Genomic DNA, 14,143 nt, shown 5'->3' with positions numbered 1-14,143 from the left:
CGCTAAGGGCAATTGCTCGAGTGACCATTGCCCTTAGCGAGTACCTGCCCGCTCTAGAAAAAGGTTCGGGTGCCGGCGCGGGGGAGCGGTGAGTTGCGGCAGTCAGCAGGGGGGAGCGGGGGGGAGAGAGAGATCTCCCCTCCGTTCCTCTCCGCTCTCTCCCGCAGCTCCCTGCCCGCCATCGGCACCCGAACCTTTTCTCTCGAGCGGGCAGGTACTCGCTAAGGGCAATGCTCGCTCGAGCAATTGCCCTTAGCGAGTATGATCGCTCATCACTAAATGCTATCAGTGCTGCCCGCAGAGAACGCAGCATGTCACCCCTCTTATCGGGGATGACGGCTTTTATGCTGAGCTGAAGTCAGCGATGGACGAAAAGTCCACAGTAACTGCATGATGGGCAATGCTATCAGAGCTGCCCTCGGAGAACACAGCATGTCATCCCTCTTATCAGGGACGATGACTTGTATGCTGAGCTGAAGTCAGCGATGGACGAAAGGTGCACAGTAAGTGTACAATAGGCACACATTTACACGCAACGACTATCGCTCAAAAGCCGTCGTTTGGACAAATTTTGAGCGATAAGCGTTGCGTGTAAAACAGCCTTTATAAATGACTGTATTATAGTACTACTCACATATAGTTATCGTTCTGATCACACACCATGTAGTCTGCTAGATTCATGTAAATAATGGTTTCATTGTTTCCTGGTACAGATTACCCATGGAGGACACTGCAACTTAAACCCAACTCAAACCTAATCAAGTGGCTGTATCTTCCTGACTTTGCTAAAAGCCCCGATCCAGTTTTTCTGCTTTGTACGTGAATTAGCCGTGCACTCCTGCTCCGTGCTTGTAATATGTATAAGATAAGTTAATATTATGCTTATGATTTTTGTGTTTTTCCTGGATAGTAATTTGCATTTATACAAAGACATTAGACAATATGATGATGTTTAATGGTTTGTGCAATTAAATCATTAGTAAATAACTAGATTTTAGGAGAGTAAACCACCACCCTGCTGTTATACAGCTAGGCAATATCTTTTTATTAGAGATGAGCGAGTATACTCGCTAAGGCACTACTCGCTCAAGTAATGTGCCTTAGCCGAGTATCTCCCCGCTCGTCCCGAAAGATTCGGGGGCCGCCGCAGCTGACAGGTGAGTTGCGGCGGGGAGCGGGGGAGAGCGGGCGGGAGAGAGGGAGAGAAAGATCTCCCCTCCGTTCCTCCCTGCTCTCCCCCGCAGCTCCCCGCCCCGTGGCGGCACCCGAATCTTTCGGGACGAGCGGGGAGATACTCGGCTAAGGCACATTACTCGAGCGAGTAGTGCCTTAGCGAGTATACTCGCTCATCTCTTTTTATACATACCAATCTCAACATTTTATTATTATTCAGCGTGGTCCACGGGAAAGTAGCCTGCCTCTAACAATACTGCGATGGGAAGAACAAGCAAGTGGAATTTTTTCTCCAGAGCTTTATTGATTTACCCATGTTACAACAGATGCTGGAAGTGGTCCCCATTCACTTCTATGCACTTGTGGGCATGTCGCAACATGTTGGCTGATATTGCCTGCAGCTCTTCAACGGTGATGCTGCAAATAGTGTTCATCATGTTTTCCTTGAGTTTCTCCAAGGTATGCGGATTATTGGCACACACATTCTGCTTTAAGTTTCCCCACAGATAAAAATTACACGTTGACAAGCCTGGTGAACATGGTGGTTCATAACCCCTTGCTCACAGTTTGCGCATCCGTAAATAGTTCATGAACCCATGACAGTAAGTCGCAGGAGGTGTAGCATGTTGCCCCATTTTGTTGGAAAAGCAATACATTCTTTTTTCTGGTGTTAGTTGGTCCTAAAACTGTTCAAATGTCCATGGTATTCACAGTTGATTCAAAGAAAATTAGCACCAAACGACAATTTTCTGGTTGCACAGTGGTTTGTGCAATTTTCCTGTGGCCCACCCTATATATGAGGAGTTATAACACAGGGTACTATATGTAAATTGATCACCAAATGTCATCTGGTTGGTGCCAGTGCAGTGAAGAGTCATGTAATCCTGACTGTAATCATGCCAATTTTCTTTTATTAGCCCTCCTGTTGGGCATGTAACATCAACTCTAGCCGTGGATTCAACAAGGGAGTCCGCAAAATGATGCCCATCAGCTGACTGCCAGCGCTTTGTAGTCATCTGCCTTTGTTGCGCTTGATAACATCTTCATTATAGAGAAAATAAGCATTATTCCATATACAAATGAGCTGGCAAGTGCCTCGAGGGCGGTCACATTTCCAGGATGTACTCCGGTTCTCGCTTGCTACCTTCCTCCAGTATCTCCCCTTTTGCTCTCATTGACAGCACCAACTTTTGTTGTTGTTACTGTTTTTGGCTTTCATATCTTACGCATGCAGTGCTTGTTCCTGTTGAAGCTCTACCTGTTCTTCCACGTGTAGTGAAGGCGGCACTACCTTTGCGAGTACGCTGTCTGCAGTAAGGAGTATACAGCGCATGCACCAGAGAACTAATGGAGCATGCATGTATTTTCACATCCAAACATTGTAACAACTACAAAGGTTGGTGATGTCAATCAGGGCATAGAGTGAGTTGCTGGGTGGTGCTACCAAGTGAGAACCGGAGCACTTGCCCGAATTCGGGCCACCACCCAGACACTTGCTGACTAATTTGCATGTGGAATAAAATGTACCAGGGGATGCCCAAAAGAAGCAGGAATCTTCTTCTGGTTGGCCAGGCATTACTAGTACAGGCTTCTTCTGTCTGCGGAACCCTTCTGAGGCGGTCTACCAGACAATGTTGTTGGGGAAGGTTGTATTCGGCTCCAGTGATTTATTTTTTCAACAGTTTGTTCAGTTTTTTGCCTATTTTGTGAGTGCTGATTCATACAAACAACATATGAACAATGTTAATTTGTATCTTTGATGTGAGAAGGAGAGTGCACTCAGAATTTGTAACACTGGGTCAAACAGTTAACCAAAGTCTTTATTTGAAAGGATTGAAAAGGTTGCGTCATGATGTACCGCGAAAACGTTCCTATTTGTGGCAAACAGGTGACTGGCTCTCCCATCATGCTCACACAGTGCTGAGTATTAAGCAATTTTTGACAGCCTTGCCTCACCCTCCGAATTCACCCGATCTCGCTCAATGCAACTTTTTTTACTTCCTCGGGTTAAAATAAACCTCAAAAGAAAATGTTGGCTGATGTTGAATAAGTGAAACAAAAACCATACAAGTACTTAAAGACATCAATAACGATGAGTTTAACAAATGCTTTGAGCAGTAGAAGAAATGTTTGGATAAATGTGTTGCTTCAAATGGAGAGGACTCTGAAGAATACTCAAGTGTCAAAATGTACAAATAAATAGATTATTTTTAATAAATTAATTCTTGTTTCTTTTGAGTACCCTCTTGTATTTGCTCCGCAATGAAGACGTTGTGAAGGAAAACAATGGTATGTGTCAATCTGTGGCTAGGTATCCTACTAAGCGCTGGCAGTCATTTGGTGTGTATAGTTTTACTGATAGACTTCCTTTATTATTCAGTGACTTGTGCTGTGCTGCATTCTGGTAGAGTTAGTTTTCCTACATTACATTACCATACAGTGCCTAGTATATGATATAAGGCTGGGGTGCGCAACATGCGGCCCACAATGCTATTCTCTGCAGCCCTGGTTATCTGGACACTGAAATTTCTATGTGTGGCTGCTCGGGGTGAAGAGATGTGACACATAGCAGGGCAACAGAAATGGACAAGTGCTAAGGGTGCACTGTGTAGTCATGTTTGACTCCCCAATATATTATTACAAGTACTAGGGATACACTGTGTAGCCATGTCTGGGTCCGCTATATATTAGGACAAGTACTAAGGATACACTGTGTAGCCATGTCTGGACCCCCTATATATTAGGACAAGTACTAAGGGTGGACTGTGTAGCCATGTCTGGGTCCCCTCTATATTAGGACAAGTACTAAGGGTGCCCTGTGTAGTCACGTCTGGTCCCCTATATATTAGTACAAGTACTAAGGATACACTGTGTAGCCATGTCTGGACCCCCTATATATTAGGACAAGTACTAAGGGTGCACTGTGTAGCCATGTCTGGGTCCCCTCTATATTAGGACAAGTACTAAGGGTGCACTGTGTAGCCATGTTTGACTCCCCAATATATTAGGACAAGTACTAGGGATACACTGTGTAGCCATGTCTGGGCCCCATATATATTAGGACAAGTACTAAGGGTGCACTGTGTACCCATGTTTGACTCCCCAATATATTAGGTCTCGGTCTCCTATATATTAGGAGAATAAAGTCTCTTGACCTGTTTGGCACTATAGGAGTTAGAGGCATCGTATATGCATGTAGCTCTCTAGATTGTAATTTTTAGGCCATTACCTCAACATCCATTGAGTACAATGCAGAGAGCCGCATGTATTGTCTCCTCCTCTCTGGAGTGCTGATTTGGAAGGAAGGTGACCCCCATTCTCCCAAAAGATGGGAGTCCTGGAAGCGGATCTTACTTTGATTTATTATGGCATATACTTAGGATATACCATAAATGTCTCAGATGGGAATACCATTGTGGCCCTTGGAAGTGATTCAGTATGGTAATGTGGACCCCTGATATAAGGACTAACAGAGCAGCTCTGTATAGACAGTGAGCAAGCAGGAACAGCTGGGAGATACTATATAAGCGTATACAATTTAGGATGAGATTGGGCTATAGGGCATGTTGTGAGATAGTAACTGTACTGTTATTATAATTTTTTTTTCTTCCTTTATATCTCTCAGTTAACTGTAAAGCGTAACCTGTCCCTTGATAACATTATTCTCTTCTCCATTCTTGTCCAGATGATGCCATGCTGCTGCTCTTTGCTTCTCTGCAGTGGCAGGTATTTGAGGATGAGAACTTGACTTGTGTACGGATGCTTGCGGGCGATAACATTGAGATTAGTAAGGACTTGGATCCTGCAGATTTGAGCCAGTATAGTCCTGTACCCAACTTCTTGCACTGCAGGTGAGTGCTGACCGGCACATGCGGCTTCTAAAAGCTCAATCTCAAGTTAGGTTTTTGCTTCTTCAATATATTATCCATTGCAGATAGCGGACACATGGCTCCTAAAGTGAGGAAGTGTTTCATGCTGCTACATTTGGACCTTTCAAATAATTATATTCATAGCCCAGCAACAGAGATATATAGCAACGTGTGTGAACACTTTTATCTTGTACTCATTTTTCTTGCAGCAGAACACACATGGTCCAGAAGAATGGAGCACTTGGTATCATGCAGTATTAGTTTCCCAGAAGGGGATGTTCTTGGAAGGCAACATGAAAAGACAAAATCAGACATTACATACAGCACTGAACTACTGAAGGCACTGCTCACAAGAGCTTACGATCTATGAGGAAATAGGAGGGGTGAAGGGGATCAGTTTGTGAGAGAGAATGTAGAAGAGGGGTAAATGGATAAAAATTAGATTAGGGAAATGTGATAGGCTTCCTTAAAGAGATTTAAGGTGCACCTAAAACTATGGGTATTGCTGATTAACCTGATTGTCTGGGGTAATGTATTCCAGAGAACTTGTGCACATCCGGAAAAAGTCTTGAAGGCGGAAGTGTGAGGGTCAGATTATAGATGATATTAGCCCTGGCACAGGGTGGGGGCATCAGTGTAGTGACTGGCACAGGGTGAAGGCTTCGATATAGTGACTGGCTCAGGGTGGAAGCATAAGTGCAGTGACTAGCACAGGGTAGAAATATCAATGCAGTGATTTGCACATGGAGGAGGCAGCAATGGAATGACTAATATATGGTGGAGAAATTGATGCAGTGACTGACACAGGATGGAGACATTGGTGAAGTGACTGGCACAGGGTAGAAGCTTCGGTATAGTGACTGGCACAGGGTGGACATTAGTGCAGTTGATGGCACCACCTGGAGACATTGATGCAGTGACTGACACAAGGTTAGAGGCATTGGTGTAATAATTGGCACAAGGTGTTGACCTCGATGCATTGACTAACGCAGTGTGGAGGTATCGATGCAGTGAATAGCGCAGTGTGCAGGCATCAGTGCAGTGACTAAAACAGGGTGGAGGCATCGGTATAGTGATTGCCACTGGGTGGAGACAGCAGCACAGTGACTGGCAGAAAGTGGAGGCATTGGTATAGTGAGTGCCAAAGGGTGGAGACAGCAGCACAGAGACTGACACAAGGTGGAGGCATTGGTGCAGTGATTGGCACAGGGCGGAGGTGTCGGTATAGCAATTGGGCAGAATGATGGGCTGAGCTGCTGCATTCAGGATATATTGTATAGGGGGGACTTTAGTGAATGAAAAACCAATTTACTCTCTTATTCCCTGTGTGTTGTCAGAGTTCTCCAAGTGTGTTGGTTTTGTATGTCATAAAATGAGCAGATATCAGAAAACTGAGTCACTAAGGCAGAAGGATCAAGAAAAATAAAGATCCTAAACTATTCACTGTGTTGATCCTTTTGAGATGCAAAAATATAACTTTTATTCTGTATCTTTAAAATAAAGAGCCTCTAGAATAATAGGGACAGACAATGAACATATATAGAACAACACAAAACGTGGGACCAGCTTTCGGAAAACTGGGATTGGAAACATGAGTTATATTTGAATATCATGCCAACATTTTATAATTAGATCTGTAATTTTTTTTCTAAATCAAACTGCAAAGTTTACTAACATCTCAACATTATGTTCTTTCTGTACAGGTCCTACCTGGATATGGCTAAAGTGGTGGTATTCAGTTACCACTTCTGGTTTGTGCTGTGCTTGATTTTCATCACTGGTACAACCCGCATAAATATATTGTGTATGGGATACCTGATGGCCTGTTTCCATTTCATGCTGTTTGGTGGTAGCCTTCTTTTGAAGCCAGTGCGTCACGTTCTGAAGCTGTGGGACTATCTTATTGCCTACACGACATTTGTGATTACCATGAAAAACCTACTTTCGGTCAGTGTGAAAAAATTAATTCTTGGTAACACAAACTATTATGGAAATATTAGTTAATATCCCCGTATATTTCATTTATTTGCAAAATGAATAATTAAATTTTCTTTTTTCTTGCAGATTGGAGCATGTGCCTATCTAGATAAGCTGATGAAGAATAACTGTTGGCTCATCCAGACATTTAGTATGTTTTGTACTATCAAAGGCTATGACCTGAGTAAGTTGGAGTTCTACTACGGTACATAACTGATACTTATTAAAGGGATTGTTCCATCAGAGACAACCATTTCAGGCCAAACAGCTAATCACTCCAGATCCCGCTACTGCCTCAACAGCCAACCAGACATTTTCCCTACAGTGGCCACTGCTGGGGAAATGTAGTATTACATGACGGCCATTAAAATGAAAGGTCATCCTGTAATACAAAGCCAGCTCAATGGGAGCTGCTGTTACAAGAGCAGCTGTCTTTTCTAGGTCGTAGAGGTCCCAAATGGGGTCTTCGTTCTGTAACATTCATATGCCCTAATAAAACATATGAATAGGAGTTGGGATCTTGATACATCTCCTTTAAATCCTTCTTGAAACTTCATCACCTTCCATACCTTGTCTTATAGACATCCCATCCGATGAGACGTGTGAACTTCCAGAAAATGAAGCAGGAATTGTGTGGGACGCGATTTGTTTTACATTCCTTTTGATCCAGCGTCGGGTCTTCTGCAGCTATTACTTCCTCTATATGGTGGCTGATCTGAAAGCCTCCAAACTCCTGGCTTCTAGGTATGACTTCTCTGTCACATGGATCCTGCTTCCTTAAATTATTTCTTAAATCAATTTATTTCTAACAATTGGCAAAATCTTTTAATTTTACTTCCAAGTGAAAATGGTTATTCATACTGCATTCTGCAGTGTTCGTGGGAGGTACATGTCAGCATGCTTTCTCAACATATATCTCGGATGGATGCCATGGCATAGGTGTACAGTTGCATCCATTGTCTATAGGCTCCTATTGTAAAAAAAAAAAAAAAAAAGGATACCCAATGGTATATACAAATATATAAAAATAATTACCTTACTACCACAGGATTGAACCAGTCCTCATATGAATAAAAAATAGAGGTGCAGGGAAATAAAACACTTACATCAGCAGCGAAACGACAGTTCACAGAAAAAGCAGGAATACCAGCACACTCTAAAAAGGAATGCAGTGGTAAGCAGAAAACAGAAATGCTGACCTGTTTCAAGCCATATAACCCTGCCTCTTTGTCATAAAAGCCATGATAATATGGCTTGAAACTTGTAAGCATTCCTGTTTTTATCTCCTGCTTCCCACTACATTGCCTTTTAGAAGATGCAATAAAAGCTATGTTTTATTTATGAGAGGACTAGAAGTTCTGCTGCTCCTATACCTTCTATTTTAATTTTTTTTGGGAGGCAGCTGTATGGAATAGCATAGCTGAATAGTAGACTACTACGCCATACAAACAAAAATGTATACTAACATATGCCAGCCAATAGAGGCCAAATTCTTTTTAGCCTCTGTTGATTAATGGGGCTTATGGATACCATTGACACATATATATAACAGGAGCTTTTCTGGCACACACAGCAAACAGACCCTGCAAAACTGGACATGGCAGATGGGTGCATATGTTTTGTTCAAAATATGTACCAAGCAGGGGCGTAACTAAAGGCTCAGGGGCCCTGATGCAAAATGTGAGCTGGGGCCCCCCCTCTATCTCTATCTGTACCCGTACCCATACCTAAACCATGCTGCACAGAGGCATAACTTGAAGCTTCTGGGCCCCAATGCAAAGCCTGTAACAGGGCCCCCAACTATAATGCTTTATTCATAGTACTGGGCTCCCTATATGGAGAAGAGAGGCCTTATGGGCCCCCTAAGGCTCCTGGGCCCGGGTGCAACCGCATCCCCTGCACCCTCTATAGTTACGCCCCTGGTACCAAGAATCTTGGCTTTTTATGCTGTTAGTATATAAAGCAGTTTTATTAAGATATTAATCGTGTATGAGTGCTGAGGCAAATGTTTCAGTTACTGCAGCCATGGCTTACGTACGCTGGTGCATTTATTTTATTTGTTGAAAGTGCGGATTTTGTTTTTTGTTGCAGCTGCAAAACTCAATGTAAAAGCAACCCCTGCTTATAATGAGGCCACTCCGCCAGTCCGCTGATACTTTTAGTAAATGGGGTTGGACTGGGATGTACCTGGCCAGTTGCCTCCTCTCCGTCCAGCTATGCGCCTCTGGTGCTGGGTGTAGGGGGATGCTAACAAGCCACTTTGCATTTGCTAGGTATTCAGCTAACTATGTTTTTTTGTGAACTATCATCAGCTATCAGCAGAATTTATATATTTTTTAATTCTCTCTCCTTTTCTTTGTTAAAACGCTTAGAGGAGCCGAGCTGTTCGAAGAAAAGGTTAAAAAAGTAGTGGCTGTCCGTCTGGAAGAGGAAAAGAAATGTGCCCAAGCGATGAAAAAACAGTAAGTGCTATATAATATACAGGGGTGTTTTTTGTCTGTATCTTCCTGATGTTTCTGCTAGAGATACGTCCTCACCTGCAGGTGGAATAAGAGACGGCACACCGTGTCTGATAACCAAGAAAAAGCTTGACTTTACTTGGCAGCTGAATCAGTGGTGCATTCACTTTAAAAAGACACTAGTTAAGAACCTTGCAATAAACTTTCGGAACACTTTGGCGATGCTGACTATATTCTTTAGCAACAATACCTCTTACCTCTGTTACATGGGCTGTACAGGAACAAGTCCTAATATAAGGCCACAAACTTCTCATATATGCACAGTCAATTAATTATGTTGCAGGCCACTCTAGTTATATACAGTCTCTTAATGATTACCAGCCTCTTTAAGTTACTCAAGTTTCTTAGTTAAACTCAGACCTCTCATGTCTCTGTGAACATTCAACACGTTGCACAGTGTTTTAACACTCACAGTCCTTGTTTTCAGCGTTCTCTCAATCTCTTAGTAAAATAATGGAAAATGACCAGAGCTACCTCAGATTCTATGGTCCATTGTTCATGCACTCTCTTCCGGACAGGAGGCTCCAGGGATTCTTTCACAGCTCACACCACTTGGCTGCTACCAACCTCTTGCACAGGCTGTGAGGGTTTCACACGTGAAACTAGACTTGGCCATACGTAACCTTGGAGCAGCCACCCATGATTGCTCATGCTCCTTACCACCGTAGCAACAGAGCAACTTGCATACCACAACCTTTTTTTATACCTCACTCAGCATATCCTGTGAGGCACAACATGTCTTCCGATTTACTCAGTCACGCACAAGCCTAACCCAATATCTTCGTACCACACATCCTTCAATGAAACTGCAAAAACCACCATAAATCTTGGACTCTGTATGTGCATGAACCCTTATCATCATTGGACTGCTCTGTTTCATTGATACATCTCATCTGTGTATGTCTTAAAAACCATCAGGATGGAACAAATCAAGTTGAAACAGAAGGCGCAAGAGGAGGCTAAAAAGCGAAAGGAGAGTGGAGGAGGAGAGGAGACGTCTGAATCATCAAAGGACAAAGGTAAAAGAGAAGTTTGCAAAGCAGAACATATATCATAATCATATGTACATGACTATGGGGCGGCTATCTTGCCTGAGCTGTAGTTAACAACATTTAGAGATATGCTTTACAGCAGCCTCATGGGTCACAGACACAATGGAAGAGAGGGGACCCATTGATTTCTATTGGAGAGTGTTGTGGGCATGCTCTGTGATCTGTGCAGGGAGGAAGAGGAGATGAGTTTTGACATCACCTATTGTAAATGGTGGCTACTGTCTTAGCTATAGATATGTGTCACCTTTCAGTGTCGCCCTGTCTGCGATGATGATGAGATGACAGCTGCGAATTTTTCTCTACAGAACAAGAAGTGTCAGACTATTATTTGGCTTAGTGGAGAGTGTGGGAACTGCAGGATTTTAGGATTTTAAGCAATAGGAATATGTTCTTTTTATGTCTCTTCTGGTAAGCCCCTCTTTTAATATTTTATTTTTTGAACATGCAGATCATTCATTTTATTTTTAACCCACTTTACACCCCAGTGTTAATGTTAATGAAATCTACCTAGTTAAAAGGATAATCCATGGGCTACAATAATTCACTCTGCGTTTGCAACATTGAAATGATTGCCGGCTGAGGAGCAACAATATTTTTAGTGCTGGTTTGTTATACTATTAATAGTTGTGATTTTACTGCTACTATCATAGTAGACAATAAAGTTCTCAGCATCGGATTGCAGCATCTTATTTGCAACTTAATTGCCCCATGTAAATGGGCCTTGATCTGTGCAAGCTGTATTTTTGCTTTTAAGACATTTCTGTATGACCATCGGTTCTGATGTGTGTTTTCTTCATTTATATAATTACAGATGACAGTGAAAAAAAAGACAAGGATGGGAAAAAGAAGTGGTGGCAGCCCTGGGTGACTCACACAACAAGTGAGAAACATAGATTTCTTTAATTTTCAAGGGTTACCTCCGGATATTTTTGCAAACTCTTTTCGGCTGTAAAACGTGAAGTGACATTAGTTCTCACTTTTAGAAGTTCATCTCATTCAGTTACATAATACTTTTGGTTGAAGCAGAACACCACGAGTCTGTTAAGGTCATCTCCTCAATTCCCACAACTTCCTCTCATTTCAGAAGTGAAACTCCTTTAATTTCTTCATAAGTATACATATATAAACTTAGGGGAAGTCGGTCACATGTGTTCTGCATATCCAGTTTCTTATTATATATAATGTGCCACTAAAAGATGAATCCAACGTTCCGTTTCTCATATTCCTCAGTCCTGCAATTTTCCAAAAATCTGTGTTTTTTCGCTCTTTCCAAGTGGTATGTAAATGACTTTTTGCCGTCCGATAGGTGGTTGTACTGTCAGACTCGTCCAGTACTTGCTTCCCCCTCCAAATACTAATCATACCCCCCAGACTGTTGATTGAAGTCTCCAGCTCAGGATAGCTGGAGACGCCATGCGTCAGTGATGCACTTCTGCTCTGGTGCATGTGCAGTAACAACCATACATCTCTCCTGACTGTCATCACTGCGCATGTGCTGAAGAAGAGGTGCTAGACAAGCACAGTCCATCAGTTACACACAACGCAACCAACAGCCTGGAGGTCATGGTTGGGCATTGGAATTCCCCATCAATTAGTCCAGAAGTAATTTACATACTACATAGGAAGCACAAAAATCTGAAACAGTAGTGTTGAATTAATCTGTTATGGCACATTATGTGTATATGTTAATGCAAATGAATGTACAGCTGAGAACATATGACAAAGGGGGTAATTCACCCCAATAGCGGAACTCATTACATCGAGTAAAAGAGAAGGAGTTTAGACATATTATCAGTAGGCTTAGGGTTCCCGAAATGAAGGATGAGAGTAGGCGTGGAGGGTAGGACGTGAGTGGGAAACCGCACCACTGACCCCATACCTTGTCAAATTTTCCTTGGCATCTACGCCCTTTATAAACTATATAATTATGTGGAATAACGAAATTGACCAATTTCCACCACATTGCCACTGAGGGATTTCTATAATTCATCCAACGTAGTGCTATTACTTTCCTAGCTAAGAAAAGTACCTTTGTTCTGTCTTCTTACACTTTCACACAGTGTGCAGTCCGACATTCAGTTTAACCATTTCTGTCTTCCAAATAAACAAACTGTTCTTCTTAATCTGACAGGTTTATTGGTTAACAGATCATAGCATACAAGTGTGCATTCGATGCGATTGATGCTTGTGATTGTGTGATTGGTAAAACTATAAGAATACAGATAATTGACATAAGTATGATGCATAGGAAGCATGCATAACATTACATAACAGTAACATGAAGATACATGGTAAAATGGCTGCTACATATAGTGCTGCATGGCTAACTAAACAGTTCAACTCCCTGAGTAACAACACAACTGACCACTGAATAACTCTGCATAACATACTGTCTCAGAAACAAAGGTAGCTTTCTTACCAGATATACTTTTACAAGGATAGTGGAACTTGAAGTGGAGGGTGCAAAGGCAAGTCTGAACTCTGTCTGTCTCTGGCTGAAAGTTCCTTCTTCCCACAATGCCTTGCAAACTAACCATAATGCATCAGTCTTTATGATAGAAAAACAAGGTGTCATACATTTTTAACACAGCTAGATCGTGCTGTAACCACTAAACACCTAAAATGGGCTATTACGTTACTTCGATTTCTGCTGGGCAGAATAACCTTTCTCAAAAATATTCTAAAATGGTGCTACCAAATCTCCTCATCGAGTATCCCGAAGAGGCATATTTCAGGGCTTGTAGGGACAGGGATTTCCAAAACCTCCGAGAGGAGGTCTGTTACCTCTCCCCAGAAGCCTCGAATAACGGGACACTCCCAAATCATGTCCCAAAAATCAACAGCATCATACGGAAATCTAATACACTTAGATGATGAAGTAGTAGTAGATCTTGAAAGGAGTTGTCTGTCAGAGTTTGTATCAGTGTTTTCCATTTCAGCAGGGCCCGGGGAGTATTGTTGGAGGTCTTTGATGCGATTAGATGGGAGTATAACGTGGATATGAGGCCCTGTGGACCTTGGAAGCATAGTATACCTATCAAGGGGTAGTGTGATATAGAGGGTCCAGGAGATGAGAATTGTGTCTGTAGTGCATGTCTGATTTGTAGGAATCTGAAGAAATGGGTACGAGAGGGTTCGTATTGAGCTTGTAGTTGTTCGAAGGAGGAGAAAGTGTTAGATGTGTACAGATCACCCAGGGTTCGTATTACATAGTTTTCCCATCCAGAGACGTCCTGCATGGGAAGCAGCTCTGTCAGACCAAGGTTATGCCATAAGGGAGTGTCAGCCACAATATCTGTATATTTATTAATTGATTTAGATTGTCTCCATATATTACAGGTCAGTTTATGTATTGGGAGTGTTGTACAGGTTAGTGAGGAGGGGGACTCCAGCACCGGCCATAGATTGGGGAATTTAGGAAATGAGCCAAACGTGACTCCAAATTAGGGAGCGGGTCATCTACCAGCCAGCATCTTAACCCTTTGCAATCAAATTTTGGATTCAGGGTTTCCTACGGGGTTCTTTCTTTCTGTCATTATACAACGGCGCCATC

At 42.5% G+C, this 14,143-nt stretch overlaps 1 protein-coding gene across 1 annotated transcript in view; it reads left to right on the top strand.

Annotated features, from left to right (window-relative positions):
- Positions 1 to 14,143, top strand: part of LOC136588040 (piezo-type mechanosensitive ion channel component 2-like) — a 78,039-nt gene that overhangs the window by 28,603 nt on the left and 35,293 nt on the right. Inside the window, exons 18-25 of the mRNA XM_066586939.1 lie at positions 714 to 815; positions 4,859 to 5,024; positions 6,746 to 6,989; positions 7,107 to 7,203; positions 7,601 to 7,763; positions 9,392 to 9,481; positions 10,457 to 10,557; positions 11,402 to 11,470. Coding sequence (XP_066443036.1) covers positions 714 to 815; positions 4,859 to 5,024; positions 6,746 to 6,989; positions 7,107 to 7,203; positions 7,601 to 7,763; positions 9,392 to 9,481; positions 10,457 to 10,557; positions 11,402 to 11,470 — 1,032 coding nt within the window. The remainder of the gene's footprint in view (positions 1 to 713; positions 816 to 4,858; positions 5,025 to 6,745; positions 6,990 to 7,106; positions 7,204 to 7,600; positions 7,764 to 9,391; positions 9,482 to 10,456; positions 10,558 to 11,401; positions 11,471 to 14,143) is intronic.

This window comes from Eleutherodactylus coqui, chromosome 13 (assembly GCF_035609145.1).
Source record: "Eleutherodactylus coqui strain aEleCoq1 chromosome 13, aEleCoq1.hap1, whole genome shotgun sequence".
NCBI classification, from domain to species: domain Eukaryota; kingdom Metazoa; phylum Chordata; class Amphibia; order Anura; family Eleutherodactylidae; genus Eleutherodactylus; species Eleutherodactylus coqui.
Note: the sequence above shows the minus strand (reverse complement) of the source record. Positions and strands in the feature narration are given on the sequence as shown.